The 17,828-nt window shown below is 42.0% G+C and overlaps 1 protein-coding gene across 1 annotated transcript in view; it reads right to left on the reverse strand.

Annotated features, from left to right (window-relative positions):
* kif6 (kinesin family member 6) overlaps positions 1–17,828 on the reverse strand; it is a 504,857-nt gene that overhangs the window by 348,133 nt on the left and 138,896 nt on the right. The window contains exons 9-10 of the mRNA XM_048596661.1: positions 8,311–8,416; positions 6,419–6,560 (exon numbers count right to left, since the gene is read on the reverse strand). Of these exons, the coding sequence (XP_048452618.1) occupies positions 6,419–6,560; positions 8,311–8,416 (248 nt within the window). The remainder of the gene's footprint in view (positions 1–6,418; positions 6,561–8,310; positions 8,417–17,828) is intronic.

The raw sequence follows: 17,828 nt of genomic DNA on the forward strand, positions 1-17,828 counted from the left end.
CCTTCCTACTTTTCTACTTCCCATGAACAGCTTCTTTTTATTCAACCTGAATTCCCTCTTAGGTTCCCATCCCTCTGACAAGCTAGGTTGAATCCTCTCCAAGAGCGCAAACAGATCTCCCCACAAGAATTTTAATCCCAGTCCTGCTAAAGTGAAATCCATGTTCCTCATAAAGTTCTCACCTGGCCCAGTATCAATCCCAATGCGCTAGATGTCTAAAGCCCTCCCTCGTATAGCATTTCTCAGACCACATGTTCAGTCAAACAATCTTCCTGCTTCTATCCTCACTAGCACGTGACACTGGGAGTAATCTTAAGATTAACCTTCAAAGTCCTGACTTGCTAATCTATTTCCTGACTTTCTAAATTGTTTTCAGAACTTCATCTCTTTTTCTATCTATGTCACTGGTGCCAATAGGGGCCAACTATGGGTGGTCACCCTCTCCCCAAAACAAAGTCCTGTAGTTGCTCAGTGAAGCAATATATCATCCGGGATAACAAGGTGCAGAGCTGGATGAACACAGCAGGCCAAGCAGCATCACAGGAGCAGGAAGGCTATATCATCCTGGAGTCAAGTTTGCAGCAGAAATTATTATCTGTTCCAATTATTGTATCTTTTCCCATTGCTGACCTTCCACTATGCAGCTGAGCCACTCATGGTACCTTGAACATCCTACATCTATACTGAACAACATTTGATCACACTCATTCAGGATAATCTACATTCCAATGTGTTCAGTCTGCGCTACAAAGTCTTCATTTGACATCCAATGTTGATCTAAAATCAATGATCCTGAAATGAAATTGCACAGCACTCCAATCATATCAATTGCAAACATTTAATTTTGTTTAAAACACTCAGTAGCATTCAGCTGAAGCCATTGGAAACCAAATGACCATGAATTAAACAAAAGCTGCCAACAATTCCTCAGTCATCTAAGTGCCAGCACCAAACGTGTGTTAGTTTAACATAGCTGAATCAAAGAGGGATCATTACAGGTATTAATTATGATGGTTATTATATTTAGTTATAATTTAATATAGTTTTTTTAATATTTTACAGAACATCCCCTTTTCACCTCCCTCTTCTGTCTTCCCGCCTGCACCGCTTCCTTCCCTGCCGTTCCTTCATCTCCTCCATGTACCCCACTTTCACATTCTCCACTATTCCTCCTCCTTCTTATTCCAATCTTCCTCCACTTTCCTCCTCCACTCTCTGCTCTTATCCCCAATCATCGCCTATTTACCACCCTCCTTCTCCTCACTTTACCCTTTAATATCCTCTCACTTTCCATTTCTCTCTCCCATTTTATTCCCCCCCCCGACTCCACTCCTGCCCCTCCTCCCCAACACTCTCCTTTCCCACCTCTTCACCTGAGCACCATGCTCACTGCTAACCCCCGTCCCCTCAAGCCTTACTTCTTGTCATGACCCCTACCTCTTTCTCATTACTGAATGGAGAATGGCCAGCTAGAATCAGAAGATTTGCTGGAAGCCTATCCCAGTTTGCTGCAGTACGAATGGAGCAGGAAAGTGCCAGCAAAATAAGTGAATTTGGAAAGTCCCCGTGGCCTGCGTGAGTAATGGGGTGAGCAAAGTGTGTGAAAAGGTATCATTGCTCAATGCCAAAACTGAGGCAGGGATTGATGGGAGTCATGTAGTCCCAGGATGGGGAGGTGGGCTGGGATTATAGTCCTGAAATAGAAGCAGGAGGGAGGTCTTGGCAGAGTCCTGAGGAGGAAAGTGTGTGAGGAACTTAATCCCAAGATTAGATGGGGTAGTGGGGACGGACAACTGGAGTTATGTAACCCTGAGACTCAGGCATGTGGAGTGGGTGGTTCAAGCCCAGGCCCATGTGGGTTTGTTTCCAGCAGGCCTGAATGGGGCTATCCTGAGAGCTGAGTGATTTCAACTCTGGGACGGCAAGGAGATTTGGTCAAGAATTGGAAGGACAAGGGGAACCGTAAAGATGTTGTTCTGAGACATTTATTGGGAGGTGGAGTTTTTTTATCTATTTTCTCATCTTGACCCTTTAAATGTAAACCTTGTCTCCTTTAGAAGTAACACAGCTTGGATGTTATACCATACCATGGCCTAGTCTCTGGTGACTCCTGCCAGCTGATGTTTAGTTCCTTGTCATTGTGGATGGTGAGCTACAGGTGATGGCGGTGAACTGGGTATTCTTTGTCATCCTGGATTGCATTATAGCACCAGCTCCAGGTTCTCAGCAGTTAGGTGCACAAAAAGCATGCTGTGAAGTACATGAGGGATATTACAAAAGGAGTTCCAGGTTTTTGACTCAGCAACAATGAAAGAGAGGCAATATTGTTCCATGTCAGAACAACATGTGGCTTGGAAAGGAAGATGCAGGCTATGGTTTTTCCATGCATCTGCTGCTTGATGGTCTTCCAGATGGTACAGCCTGTGGGTTTGGAGGGCGTTGTCAAAGAAGTCTTAGCGAATTAGTGAGTTGCTACTTTCAATTTTCTTACATACATTCATGGGACGTGGGTGTAGCAGGCTGGGACATACACTTTGAAATCTACAATACTTCTTTATACTTGTAAATTAATTTCATTGCACTATTATATCTCCCAGTGTTGTCACAATTACATTGTCATTTATGTTGACTATTTGTTCATTACCTCCTCAATCCCTACTCCTCTGGCAAAGGATGGGGTAACTGAACACCTTCAAAATTTTCAGTTAATCAGGACAGCCAGCATGGATTCATGACAGGTAGTTAATGCCCGACAAACCTCACTGAATTTTTTTTAAAAGGTAGCTAAGGTAGTGGAAAGGGGAATGTCTATAAATGCTGTCTATTTGGACTTCCAAATGGCATGTGACATAGTCTCACATGAGAAACTGTTCACTCAGGTAGAAGCTCACAGAATTGAGGGAAAGTTACTGACATGACTGGAAAATTGGTTTAGTGGCAGGTAACAGAAATGGAGGGTACTCAAATTGGCAGAATGTGACCAGTGGTGCCCAACGATCTGTGTTAGGGCCAATACTAGTCACATTATTTATTAACAACTGAGATAATGGCACAGAAGGCCATATATTCAAATTTGCTGATGACACAAAGCTAGGTGACATTATAGGCAATGTAGCTAAAATTAAAAAAGGGATATTCGTAGGCTAACTGAATGGGCAAAACTGTGGCATACACACCTTGGGAAAGAAATACTTGCCTTGAAGGGAATACAATATAGGTTTAAAAGAACAATATGTGAACTTCAGGGATTACATTATAAGGAGACATTATACAAATTAAGCCTGTCTTGTCTCAAATTTAGAAGGTTAAGGAGTGATCAGATTGAAGACTTCAAAATATTAACAGGAAAAGACAGGGTGGATAAAGATAAACTATTTCCACCTGTTTTGGAAAATCTAGGACTAGGGCACAGTCTGAGAATTAGGTCAGACCATTGAGGAGAGCTGTTCCACACAAAGGTTGTAGATATCTGGAACTCTCACAAACAGTGAATGCAGGATCAGCTGTTATTTTTTGTTTCAAAACAGTATTAATGGATATGGGCCAAAGGCAAGTATATGCAGTTAAGCCACAGATCAGCCATGCTCTCACTGAATGGTGGAACAGGCTTGAGGGGCTGAATGGCTAACTCCTTTTCCTCTTTTTCCTCAGAATTAGTCATGCTGACATAGTTGGCATAGAGGTGCCAAAGAATGGTCAGAAGGAGTTGCAGGATGCCAGTTGGGATGGAATCGGTAAGAGAAGTTCTTGCACAAGTATTATTTACATCATCACCTGGAGGGAGCTGCATTTGATGCCTGTATGTCCACATACACAAATTTAACAAGCCGTGATCACTTCTGAATGCTTGACTCATGGATCATAATCTAGGCCATTGTGAAGAATCCATGGCTTTCTACATGGCACAAAAACATGTGCGTTCCACTCAGATGAGCTGACCCGCCATGCTTTAAACTTACTTTTGGGCTATTAGTTACAACCTGAAGATTAGAAAGTAGAAATTAGAATTCTTCAGCCTTAGTCACCAAACAACTCCTTCCCCTATTCCTATGAGGCAGATGGTTAAGAATAACCAAAAAAAAAGTTTCACAAGATGACGAAAGCTGCAGGGTAGGAAGTGTTCAGGCTCCCCTGAGCCTGTCTGCTCCCTCTCACATGACCGGCCGCATCCTTTATTTACATTTTATTTTCTTCATTTAACTTTTGAATCAAATTCATCTTTTCTTCCTTCTGCAGCTGCGGTAGTGGAGACAAATTGCGGAGAGCTGTTGAGCGGCAGATGCGGTCCTTTCCTCATGGCAATGGTGGTCGCGGCTTGAGCAATGGCTCCAGCACTGATGAATTGGTGTCTGCTCTTTTCCTCTGCCACTTCAGAGGAAAAGAGATCCCTCAGTCTCAGGAGTTAACTTGGACAGTCCCTCTATCCTCGGAAGTTGAGATGGGCCCTGGTCCATGATAGTTAGGACAGTTTCCTGGCTATGGTAGTGGCCGGAGCGTCAGTGGCGATGAGGTGGTGACATTCTAGGTCCGGTCAGCGGCAGCAGGGCGTTGCTTCAGTGTGTTTTCTCCTTGGTGTTGTAGCCTCTGGGACAGCTTTAATGTCTGAAGAGTGTGGCAGTGTCCTGTAGCCAGATAATCTCTCACAATGAAACTCTCATTAATTTGGTCAAAGGTTTTATTTGTTACAACTGAAATGCGAGGAGTGCACTGTTCTCTAGACCCATTACTCCATAGATCACAACAGCACTTTCATTGTTCTATTTCCTGATATAGCCAATCATGTATTTTCTCTATATTAGAATGGAGTTATTATTGTTCTGCTGAAAGGTCATCAAGGTAAAACTTTAACTCTGGTTTTCATTCGCTATAGATACTGCCTGACCTGGTGAGGAAGATAATGGAAGTTGGCAAATTCTTGGATGGTATGGCACCAGGAGAATGTGTGTGATAGGATATAGGTGGTGGAAATTTAGAGATATGTGAATTTGGGCAGGATGACACTTGACAGGCTAGTGAGAAAGATTTGTCAAACAAATTGTGACTAAGGATTTTGATGGTAGTCTGATAAGGGAAATGTCAGGCACGTTATAGAGGTGAAAACATGCAGTCTTTATGACGGGTAGAATACAACATTTGAAATCAGCTTAGTATACAAAGGTAAACAAAGTTACATCATAATGAGTGTAGCAGAGGAATGAGAAGGTATGTGGAACTTCTGTGAGAAATATTTGTGAGGAGCCAAACAGGGTAACTTCAGTCTTAGTCATGTAAAACTGCAGAAAATCCTGTATATCCAGACCATAATTGCAGAAAACACCAAGTCATGAAGCTGGATTTTCTCATGGTGGCAAGAAGGGTAACTCCAAATGTCATTAATCCTCTTCCTAACCTGTCATGCTTGTCAACTTATCTCAATGGTCTGGAAGTGAGACATGCTAGACTCAGCACAAAAAAAATTGGACCAATGCTGACGTGACTAGGTTGAAAGGCCCACCTCCAATTAGCAAGGTATCAAGCTTAGTTCTGGAGATGAATATGAGGCCCCTTAACCTTCACTTCGACACTCCCTTTTCCTCCCACTTCCATCCTCTACTCAGATTCTTTAACCCAGTATTCCCATACAATCCCTAAGCTACTCACTCAAATCCACTGGATATAGAACTCATGAGCCCTCTAACAAAATTGTGAAGTCTTTGAGAATCTCATAACTGTATTAAAAAGTATTTGAATTGACTTAAAATTATTGTCTACTTCGACAAGATGTCAAAAGAAGCAAACATTACTTGTCAATACACATAAAATCATTATGCTCTTAACTGCTCATATGTCTGTCAAAATAAGCAAACTCTAATTTCCATTGACAGCTGTATAAACAACTACTGATTAGCAGAATTTGTTTGTGGGTTTGGAAGTCAGCCAAGCATTTGTGAGATTCCATTACACAGCAGTATAAAGCATTCCTGTTGAATTATATCAATGAGCACATTTGGAAATCAACTAAGCATTTTTAATGAGGTTATACTAAACAACTCTGTCAACAAACTCTCCTAAGCTGAACCAACTAAAGCCATGTTGCTAATTATGAAGACAACCAGTAGCCGAGGCATTCATCAAAGCTTTGAAATAGCCAAACAGATGGCTGAGTCAAGTCTAAAGGTTGGGTGGGGGGAAGGGGAGTGAAGATTTAGGGAGTCTCATATTCATCTCCAGAACTGTGCCTGATACCTTACAGAATAGAGGTGGGCCTTTCAATGTGGTCACATTAGTGCTTGGTCCAGTTTTGTTTCTTTCTTTTAGTCACTTATGGAATATGGGCGACACTGGCTGCCCAGCATTTATTGCACACCCCAGTTTTCCTTGGTGATCTGCCTTCTTGAACCTTCATTTCGAGAAACTGAGTATACACATAAAAGGATACTTATTTCATTATCTCGTTGCTGCAAGATTTCTCGCAATTTCGTCTCTGTGGTAATGATAACATCTCCATGTGGATCTGGGGCCAAGGGTCCATTTTCTATCTGAAGGTCCGGTCTACACTGCTTCAGGTCCTTCACTAAACACTGGCACAGGGAGGGAGGTAGGTAAACATTCTAATGATATCACATGTGTTAAAGATTAACTTAATGCATTCCAAGGAGAAATTATTTTATATATTTTCCTTTTCTCTATACATGCAGATGTTGGTATTTCACTAGTTTCTGACTCTATCAGAATTTTACAAATTGCACATTGGCATGGTTTGAACACTACTTGTGTGCTGTAACACATCCTCCTAATCAAATGTGATCTGCAATACAATTGATAAACTGTTGACAGCATGTAAATTGCAGAGAGCCAAAAAGCAGTTAGAAATCACAACATATCCTTGGTAAACTTCTGATCATCACAGTTCATATAACAACATAGTAACTGTTTTATTGTATGTTTGGACTAAACTTATAAAACTGGGAGCAATTCCAGAACTTCACAAAGGGATTGTGTGTGATAGGATTGAGTTAATTCTACCCACTATGGAAAGCAAGGGCTCTCAAGTGTCCTTGTGTAACTTGTAACATTGGAACCTTGAAGTCAAAGTGACGCAAAGTTCAACGAACATGCTTTACTCCAAAGTGCCTTTAGCTCATTTGTAAACATACATGCCATGAGTCTACATCTTGCTCTAGAGAAGTGCATCTATCAGTACTCACTGGAATTAAAGGATGAAATTGAAGAGCAAATTCAAATCTCTATTAAGAGGCAGTCACGGTTTAAACAGGTAGCTAGCCAGTAGAATATTAATAATGACCAAGTAGGGCGGCACAGTGGCTCAGTGGTTGGCACTGCTGCCTCACAGCTCAAGGGGATTGGATTTGATTCCACCCTCGGGTGACTGTCTGCATGGAGTTTGCTCGTTCTCCCTTGTGTCTGTGTGGATTTCCTCTGGGTGCTCCGGTTTCCTCCCACAGTCCAAAGATATGCAGGTTAGGTGGATTGGCCATGCTAAACCGCTCATAATGTCCATTGATGTGTAGGCTAGGTAGATTAGCCATGGGACGTGCACGGTTGCAGGAATAGGTCAGAGAGGGATTCTCTTCAGGGAGTTGGTGTGGACCGATGGGCTGAACGGCCTGCTTCCACAGTGTAGGGATTCTATGATTCTAAAGCCCGGCCATTAGAGTGGGCCTCTACTTAGGCTCACGGAGCAAGGAATCCATGTATCTGCTGAGATTTCCAGTCAGGAGTTTAAATTTTCCCATCGGGCCTAGTAGGCTCAAGCTTATCCATCTCGGGAAGGTTCCTGTTTTGGGCAATGGGATAGGCATAGCTGACTTTAGCCACAACAGCGGTAACCATGTTACAATTAGACTCTGTGTTCTTGGGCTATGGACAGGAGATTAATAACTTGAGTTCCTGCTCTTTGTGGCCTTCCAGAAATCTCACTAGAAAGTGGGCACATACAAATGCCGCAAGAGGCAACATTAGGTTTGGCAGTGATGCCACCCTTCAAGAGAATTGACATTTTTCAGATGAAAAGAATAGTTTCATGCGCCATTTTGGACACTGGCCTTTGAATCTAAAGAAAAGGTTATTAAAAAAAAGGAAACAAAATTTTGGTACAATTGACACCTAATAATGCTATACCAATACTATCCAAACTTTAACATATATCTTAATGATTTAGAAAATTTGGTATTACTTTGTATTGCCAAACATTGATGTCACTCACTGGAAATGACCAACTTGCAACAATACTCATATGTTACAGACCATTTAACAAGAGCATTAAGAGTTATAGTCAATGGATGTAATTTAAAATCCACACACACTTACCTTCAATCGCTGGAAACAGTGCTGAATCTTCCTCATGTCAGCTCCAACTTCGAGTGAGGCCTCGGGGTCAGTGTCTTCTAGAAAAATATTGAGCTGTTCCTCCAACCTGAACCAAACAATATTTTTAAAATCCACCTCTTTGGCATGGTTTATCTCCCACCATTTCCCCTTCATTAATTTTGCAACTTGTCAATGAAAACGTTGGCTAATTTTTTAAAAAACTCTCTTCCTTGCCCGGAAAATGCAACACAAGACGATGTTGCACATCATTTCCATGAGCAGTCACAGCTGTTGTTGGTCACTCAAGTGATGAGGCAGACTTGCCAACATCTGACAGACAGAAAGCAAAAACTTCATCCTATCTTGGTACTAAATGATTTAAAACAATAGGGAATTATAGCACAGTTACAAACATACTAAATTAGTAAACCAGCAACCCAAATTAATGGTCCAAAAACAGAAGTTCAAATCCTACCATGACTGCTAGGGGAATTTAAATTGATTAATATATCAGTAATAAAAGCTAGCCCCATGAAACTATCAAATTACCATAGAACGCCACAAATCTGCCATCCCTGTCCAATCTGGTCTGTATGATTTATGTGATTGACTCTGAACTGTACCGTTCCTGCAATAATTCAGATGCAACAACATCAAGTGATGCCCACACATCTCCTCCACAACAAAGACAGTCACTACGTGCATCAAAGTTACAAGCATAGAAATTCACCAGGTTGACTCCAACTCATCTGAAACAAGGGAGCATTGCTTGGTCTGAAGCTGGATGCTACATCATACAAAGCATTGAATAGTTCATTGGGAGATAGCAAGAACGGAAGATGCTGGAGGCTAGGCAGCATCAGAGGAGCAGGAAAGTTGGACCCTTCTTCAGAAATGGGGGAGGGGAAAGGGAGCTCAGAAATAAATCGAGAGAGGAGGGGAGGGATTGGGGAAGGTAGGTGGGATGGTGATAGGTGAGTGCAGGTAGGCAGTGGTGGGGATTGGTTAGTCGGATGGGTGGGGTGGATAGGTGGGAGAGAAGATGGACAGGTTGTGTCAAGTCAAGGAGATGGGGATGAGAGGGAGGGTTGGACATGGGATGAGGCCAGGCATGAGGAGATTTTAAAACTGGTGAAATCCATGTTTAGGCCATCGGCCTGTAGGATCCCGAGATGGAATATGATGTGCTGCTCCTCCAGTTTGTGGGTGGTGTCATTGTGACACTGGAGGAGCCCCAGGATGGACATATCACCCAGGGAGTGGGAGGGGGAATTAAAATGGTTCGCGACCAGAAGGTGTTGTCACTGTCACGAACAGAACGCAGATGCTCTACAAAACGGTCTCCAAGTCTCCGCTTGGTCTCACTGATGTAGAGGAGGCCACATAGGGAGCAGCGGACACAACAGACCAAGTCGATGAATGTGCAGGTGAACCCCTGTCCAATGTGGAAGGTTTGCTTTTTGCTTCGAAAGGAGGCGAGGGGAAGGTGTAGGGGCGGGTGTAGCACTTCCTGCAGTTGCAGGGAAAGGTGCCAGGGGTGGTGGGGTTAGTGGGGAGTGTGGAGCGGATGAGGCAGTTGTGGAGAGAATGGTCCCTATGAAAGGCAGATAGGAGTGGGGAAGGAAATATCTCTGGTTGTGGGGTCAGATTGTAGGTGGCGAATGTGGCAGAGAATGATACATTGGATGCGGAGGTTGGTCAGGTTATATGTGAGACCAAAGGAGATTCTGTCTTTATTTTTGTTGGGGGGAGTGGATGTGAGGCAGAGGTGCTGGAAACACAAGAGATGCGGTTGAGGGCATTTTTGGTCACCGGAGGGGGGATGTTACGGTCCTTGAAATGGGAGGACATCTGGGATGTTCGGGAGTGGAACGCCCCATTGGATGTCTTCTTTCGGTAACCTCGCATTTTCTGACTAACACATAACTGGCATTTGAAACTAGATTTGTTAATGACAAAACAGGGAAGTGGTGTGAAGTGGTGACAGAGAGCAACGATTGGTCTTTGGTGATGGTGCAGCCTCTGAGAAGATCTGTTTCTTCATTGACTGTAAGTGTTTACATGTTCTAGACTGAATCTTCAATAGATATGTTCGCCCACACAGACCAGATTGAGCACCATACTATTCCACACATTTTGAGTCAGAAGCTCTTAGCTCACAAATCTGAATTAAGTGAGCTTTTAATTTGATGGTATCCTGACAAAATCCTCAAGTCTCCCCCCATGCTTGAGCACCTCCCTATTCTGAACCTTCCCTCTGTTGCCTCTTACTCCTCCTTTTGTTGCATCTTGCTCCTCCACTTCCTCCGAAGAGTTGTGTAATTCCAGACTTCATCCAAAGTTCAAAATTCTGTAGAGGGAAGTGCTATGGATAGTGCAGTGGACAACCACAATGGGCAAGACTCTTGCAAGTGTGTACTGTAAGGCACTATCTGATCAGTCGGGAACCACACCCTCATACAAGAATATGTAGCCAAGGTTGCTAATTAGGCAGAAGATGCAATGGTGTTAATTTTCCAATAATCATTACATTCAGGAAAGGTTCCATCATGCAGGAAAGTCGCTAATATAACTGCTCTATTCAAGAAGAGAGGAAGGAAGAAAACAGCAAAATATAGAAAACAACACTATTGTCAGGATTATCGCTGTACATTATCTCTGTACAGAAAATCTCAAGGTAAACAGGAAAAGGCAGCCTGGTTTCATCAAAGGGAAATCATGCCTAACAAATTTATTGGAGTTCCCTGAAGGAGTAAAATGCGCTGTGAATAAAAGGGAACATATAGACTGCTTTCCAGAAGGGGATAAGGGGCCACATCAAAGGTTATTGTGGAAAACAAATCAAAAATAAATGGAAGATTGGCCAGCTGACAGAAAACAGGGAATATATACAAATGGCTCTGTCTAATTGGCAGATGTGACAAATGGAATGCTGGAGGTATTTGTACTGGGGCCTCAACATTCTTATTTTGTATAAATGACTTAGATGAGAGGGCCAAAAACATGGTAGCTAAATTCACTGACAACATCAAGACAGACAGGGAGTAGGCCTATATAAGTTTCACATGGATATAGATAGACTGAGTGAGTAAGTCACCAAAAATCTGTCAGATGTCTTATAGTATAATGTCTTATAGAGAATGATTTCAGAATTCCAAAGCGCAAAATGATTTAGATGTTCTGATACATTAGTCGCAAAGGTTACTATGCAGGTACAGCAGGGAATCAAGATAGCTAATTGGTTGCTATAATTTATTACAAGAGGAATTGAACATTAAAATAAGGATGTACTGAGCATTTATGAGGCCACATGTTGAATACTGTGAGCAGTTTTAATTTCCTTATGTAAAGAAGGTTGTAAATTAGCTGGAGGCAGTTCACAGAAGGTTTACTAGATTAATAACTGAAAGGAATGAGTTATGTGGGATACACTGGACAGCCTGGGCTTGTTTCCACTGAAGTTTAGAAGAGTGAGGGGTAATTTGATTAAGTGTATAAGGCTCCTGCAGGGTCTTGACAAGGTGAATATGGAAAATATGCTTCTTTTTGTGGGTCAATCCAGAACTAGGAGGTCATTACTTTAAAATTTAAAATTGGAGTCACTCTTTTGGGATATTTTTCTGTCAGAGGGTTGTGTGACTTTGGAACTCACTGCCTCAGAAGGTGCAGGAGGCGTCACTGAATACATTGGGAATGAGAGGGAGCCTCTTTCTTGGAGCTCTCTATTGTAAGATATATGTACAGTAATTTTTTTTTTGCAGTTTCAATGTGTGAGGGTGCCTGTTCCAGACAGTTTTGTAGTCCTTACTAGCATGAGGTTGATTAGTTCACGCCTTGGGGTTGAACTCAGGTACCATCTTTTAGCTGAGGTAATCAGCTTTTTAAATGCCACAGTTGCCAATTTAAAGGTCTCCAACTTTGATGTTGTGTCTCTCAGGATGAGGTACACTCTAAAAGTCTCTCTTTTGAGATTTGAATGTGGAGTAATGCAGGGAGTTTGGATGGAGAGCAATTTGTTAGGTGGATACAGAAGGGTTTTTTTGAAGCAGTCCAATAAGTGATGGGGCCATAATGGACTTAGTATTGGGAAATGACCCTGGCGAGGTGATCAAAGTTTCAGTGGGGGAGCATTTTGAGAATAGTGACCGTAATTCCATAAGTTCTTAGATACTTGTGGATTAGGACAAGAGTGGACCTCGGATGAAGGTAATAAACTGGGGATAACGGCATTAGGCAAGAATTGGAGAATGTGGACTGGGAGCAGCTGTTTGAGATGAAATCCACATCTGACATGTGGGAGTCTTTTAAAGACCAATTGATTAGAGTGCAGGTCAGGCATGTTGCTGTAAAAATGAAGGATAAGAGTGGTAGGATGTGGGAACCTTGGATGACATGGGAAATTATTGGCTTAGTCAAAAAAATGTATACCTAAGGTTTAGGCAACTAAAAACAGACAAAATCCTTGAAGAATACAGAGAAAGTAGAAGGAGTTCAAATCGTATGTTAGGAGGGCTAAAACAGGCTATGAAATATCTTTGGCCAGAAGGGCTAAGGAGAATCCCAAGGATACTACCTATTCAATCACCGGTTATGGCATAGCTGCTGGATCTAATTTCAAGTGTTAACAGCTTTGTTTCAGCAACAAAGAATTCGAGTAATGAGCCTCAACAGTTTACCACAGAGACTTACTGGGATTTTCACCCTATAAATGTGCTTGTGTCTGATCTGTAATGGTTTTAGTCTCAATAACTGTGATTTCTAGTGAATAACTTAATCTCTGTATCCTAAAGGAATGTTCAGTTATAACTTGTAATAAACTAACTTTTAACCTGTTTAAATGAAAGCTTGGCTGCTAATCCATTTGAGATTAAACCATTATAAACTATAAAGGCAGCCACATGCGTTATATTAATCTAAAGTTTACTGATTGAATGGTGGGCAAGATAGATGGTTATGACACATGCCACTGCATCTAAAATCATTCCCACCTTTCCTGAAAGTACGTGTTCTAATTAATACATTCAAGTTTCCATCTATGTCAGAGTATCAAAAGTGCTGTTATCAAGTTACATCTTTTATGACTATGACAAGAATTTCCTGTTTGCCCCTCTCAAGCTGTCCAAAGCATTTGAGAGATTAACCACATCCACCTCCTGTAAAGACTGTATTTCTTTATTTTTCCATGTTTTTGATTGTAGACTGAAATTGAAAAAGGCCAGGTCTAAAAGGTGATGGATTGCTGCATTTTTAAAAATCAAATTACCTGACACTCATTGTAAGTGTTATTTACACAGCTATAATAAAACAAAAAACTACAGGATCTGCCCCCATCACCAACGTAAATACCATCTTTTCCTAGCTGTTTTCAGTTCTGAAGAAGGGTCACTGGACTCAAAACATTAACTCTGTTTTCCCTTCACAAGTGCTGCCGCACCTGCTGTGTTTGTCCAGCAATTTTTGCTTGTGTTTCTTTACACAGCTAATGGTTCAAGCTGTGGGGAAAGCTTCATTACAAATAAGCTGGAACCAGGAGACTGTGTACAAATGGAGATTAGGCAACAAGGAGCTGACTGTTATCAGTGACAAAGGCCTCCCGCCTGCCAACAGCAATGTGATTGTTTCTCAGGTAGCTGAGCAACTTGGGGATGTGAAAATACAGGCAGAAGCCATGGGACCTTTGGAAAATAAACCATTTTTGCTCTGTAGTAAAAAGCAATCAAGCCTGAAAATAGCCAGCTTATTTCCCCTCATCAGTTGCTGTAAGCTGTGACATTTAATGGTTAAGTCAGAGACTTAAAAGACAATCCATTTTGGTGTAGGTACATCCACAATGCTGTTTAGGATGGAAGCTCCAGAATTTTGACTCAGCTATATTGATATATTTCCAACTCAGGATGGTGACTGGCTTTGACTGCCTGTGGTGGTGTTCCCATATATCTTCTGGCCTCATTCTTCTCGATGATATGATCAAGGGTTTGAAAAGTGTTTTCCTTTTAAATTCATTTGTGGGAATGAGGGCATCAGTGGCTGGGTCAGTATTTATTGCCCATCCCTATTTGCCCTTGAGAAGGTGGTTGTGACCTGCCTTCTTGAACCGCTGCAATCCACCAACTGCGCGTTGAACAACAATGCCATTAGGGAGGGAATTCCAGGATTTTGACCCAGCAACAGTGAAGGAATAGTGCTATATTTCCAAATCAGGACTGTAAAAGCAGTCTTGGTGAACTTCTGAAGTACATCTTAAAGATGCAGTACTGCCATTCAGTGTTGGTGGTGGAGGGAGTGAATGCTTATGGATACGGTACCAATCAAATGGGTTGCTTTGTCCTGGATGGTGTCAAGATTCTTGAGTGTTGTTGGAGCTGCATTCATCCAGACAAGTGAGAAATAGTCCATCACACTCCCGAGTTGTACCTTGTTGACAGCGTTTGGGACGTTAGAAAATGAATTACCTGCTGAAGGATTCCTAGCCTCTGACCTGCTGTTATGAGCCACAGTATCCATAAAGCTAGTCCAGTTCAGTTTATGGTTAATAGTAACCCGCAATGGGAAATTCAGTGCTGGTAATTCATTAAATCTCAAAGGCCCGTTGGTTAGATTGCCTTTTGTTGAAGATGTCATTGACTGGCACTTTTGTGACATGAATGATACTTTCCACTTGGCAGCCCAAGATATCCTGGGTATTGTCCAAGTCGTGCTGCATGGCGTGTGGACATAGATGATTTCAGTACCCCAGGAATCACGAATGTTGCTGAACATTCAGCAATTATCAACAAACATCTCCATTTCTGACCTTATGATGGTGATTGATGAAACAGTTGAAGATGGTTGGCCCGAGGAAACCCCTGCAGAGATGTCTTGGAGCTAAGGTGATTAATCACCTGACTGAACCAGTGAAGAGTTCTTCCTCTAATTCCCATTTATCACAGTGAGAGTGTCACACAGCACAATGAATGGTATTCTCAATATGAAGATGGGATTCCATCTACACAAAGTACTGTGTGGTGGTCACTCTTAACAATATTGTCATGAATAGATGCATCTGCGACAAGTAAATCAGTGAGGATGTGGTCAAGTATGCTTTTTATTTGTCAAGTAGCCCATTACTGGTTACCAATACAAACAAGAGGCTCGGAGTGAACAGCAATGATGTTGGTCTGGAGTCACCTGTAGGCCAGACTAGGTAAGGGCAACAGTTTCCTTCCTTAAAAGATATTAAAAAACCAGATGTGATTTTCCGACAATTAACAATGGTTTTGTGATCATAGTTACACTTTTAATTCTAGATTTTTATTGAATTCAAATTCAATAAATTTGTGTGGCCTCCCATCATTTAAAGGGGGGACCCACATGTTTGGACATGATCCCACCCGCTCCAGGCATAGTTATAACAAATTGTTAATCTCAATTTGCCCTGATTAGTCAAGTGACTATACAGGGGATTGTGCTATAACGCAATAGCTGTGTTCCTGTGCAACATTGTGTTATAGAAAATCACTGCATAGAAATAATGGGCCCTATGGTAAAATCGGGGTTAGGGGCAGACTACCAAAAAATATTACCCAAAAATCACTCAAAAGCCTAACACATAGCACAGTTTGAATAAATGTTTAATTCATACCTAATAAGAAAATAAAAGTAATTTTAACATGTTATCTTGGAAAAATGTCAAGATGACTTGAGGGGGAGGAGCTTTTGAGGTTGTTCTGTTGTTAATGCAGGGGCTCAGGGTCATCATCATCATCATCACCTTCAGGTGCAGTTGTGGTTGCAGGGTTAGGGTGAAAAATAGTTCATCCAGAAGTGGATGGCTGTGGTTCATTGTCTTCTGTTTCTTGGATATTGGCTTAAAGAGACATCCAGATTTTGTTGCTTTTCCCTTTTTCTTCTTTCATGAAGAAGCTGTTCATAGGGTGCCAAATAAGATCTTATTCCACAAACTGCTACCCTGCTGCATTCTGCATTGTAATCATTGTCCTCTAAGAGCTGCAACTGCTTCTCAATTTCCCTCAGGATAAAAGACAAATCAGAAGTAGAAAGCTCTGGTAGTGCTGCATCCTGGACTTCATCTTCTTCATCTCCAGCTTCCACTTCTCCCTCAGCAACAAGTTGTTGTAGATCAGCTGTAGAGAGGTCTTCACAGTGGGACTCGAGCAGCTCTTCAACATCCTCACTCTCCATGGCTTCAAATCCAACTTGCTTTGCAAGATCAACACAATGTTCTTTGATTCTTGAGAGCTCCTCTGACGGATCAAAGCCTTTAAAATCTTGAAAAAAATCTGGGAATAGCGTTTGCCAAACTGCATGCAAGCAGTACTTACTGACATCACCCCAGGCCTCCACCATAATGTCAATTGCATTCTTGATGTTAAAGCTCTTCCAAAATTGAAGAACACTGTCCTTACCCCCTCAGTGGCTGCAATCAGCCTCTTAAATGTGCATCTTAAATAATAAACTTTAAAAGCCGCTATTGCACCCTGGTCCATGGGTTGAAGGAGAGAGACTGTGTTTGGGGGTAGAAATTGATGTTAACAGAAAGCTCACCAGTGGCGGGAGATTGGCTTGGTGCATTATCCAGGATGAGGAGAATCTTGAAATCAATTTTTTTTTTTCCTGCAATACTTTCTAAAAACATCTTCCAAAACATCAACAATACGGTCGCTGATGGAATCACGTTATAGCCAACTCAAGTTCGCGTTTTAGAAATTGCATTCCCCTATTCATCAGTCACATTATCGCGAATTTGCATTGCTGTAACACGCATTACAGCAGAACCCCCTGTAGAAGGTAATGCAGGTCACAATTAATACAGAAAATCTCAGGTTTTGCCTGGTAATCAAGGTACCTGCCCCCAAACCTCCACGCCCCTTTCTTCCTGGCACTCCTGACCAACTCATCATTACTGATGTTGCACATTCCCACAAATCACATGAAATAATATTAACATCTCTCATCATTACCCCTTGAGTCCTGGCTCTACAGTTTAGTCCTGCTAGCACTGTGCTCTGAGGCTATGGTGGTAGTGACAGCCAATAACGCCTCACGCACAGTAGCCCATTTGTTCCCATGCACTATCGTCTCTCCACATGTATAGTGAATTTCACCTGTTTCTCATCCTTGTTCCCGCTATATCCCAGGTTGCTGTCTTCAGTCTCCAGTTCCTGAACTTCATTACCACTGCAGGTCCCCTGACAACCCACCTTGACTAGCTTTCTACTGACAGTCAGAACTGACCATGGCCCACTCCCCGATCTACTTGGGCAAACACCTCTAAAGATTGATTGACCCAAGCAGAAAACTGATGGTCTCCAAGTCCTTAGACTGTGATTGTACAATATCCTTGACTTACTGCACTGGGGTCACCTGGTTGACAACAGCCTCTCTGTAGTTATAGGACTACTTGCCTTAAACTTTACAGCAGGGCAATTTGGTTGAAGCCTGTTTGGTTTCCTACATGTTTCACTACCTGTAGTGCATGCTACAGATGTGAGGTAGCCATATCACAACGTTGTACAGCA

This window comes from Rhincodon typus, chromosome 5 (assembly GCF_021869965.1).
Source record: "Rhincodon typus isolate 14 chromosome 5, sRhiTyp1.1, whole genome shotgun sequence".
Classification (NCBI taxonomy): domain Eukaryota; kingdom Metazoa; phylum Chordata; class Chondrichthyes; order Orectolobiformes; family Rhincodontidae; genus Rhincodon; species Rhincodon typus.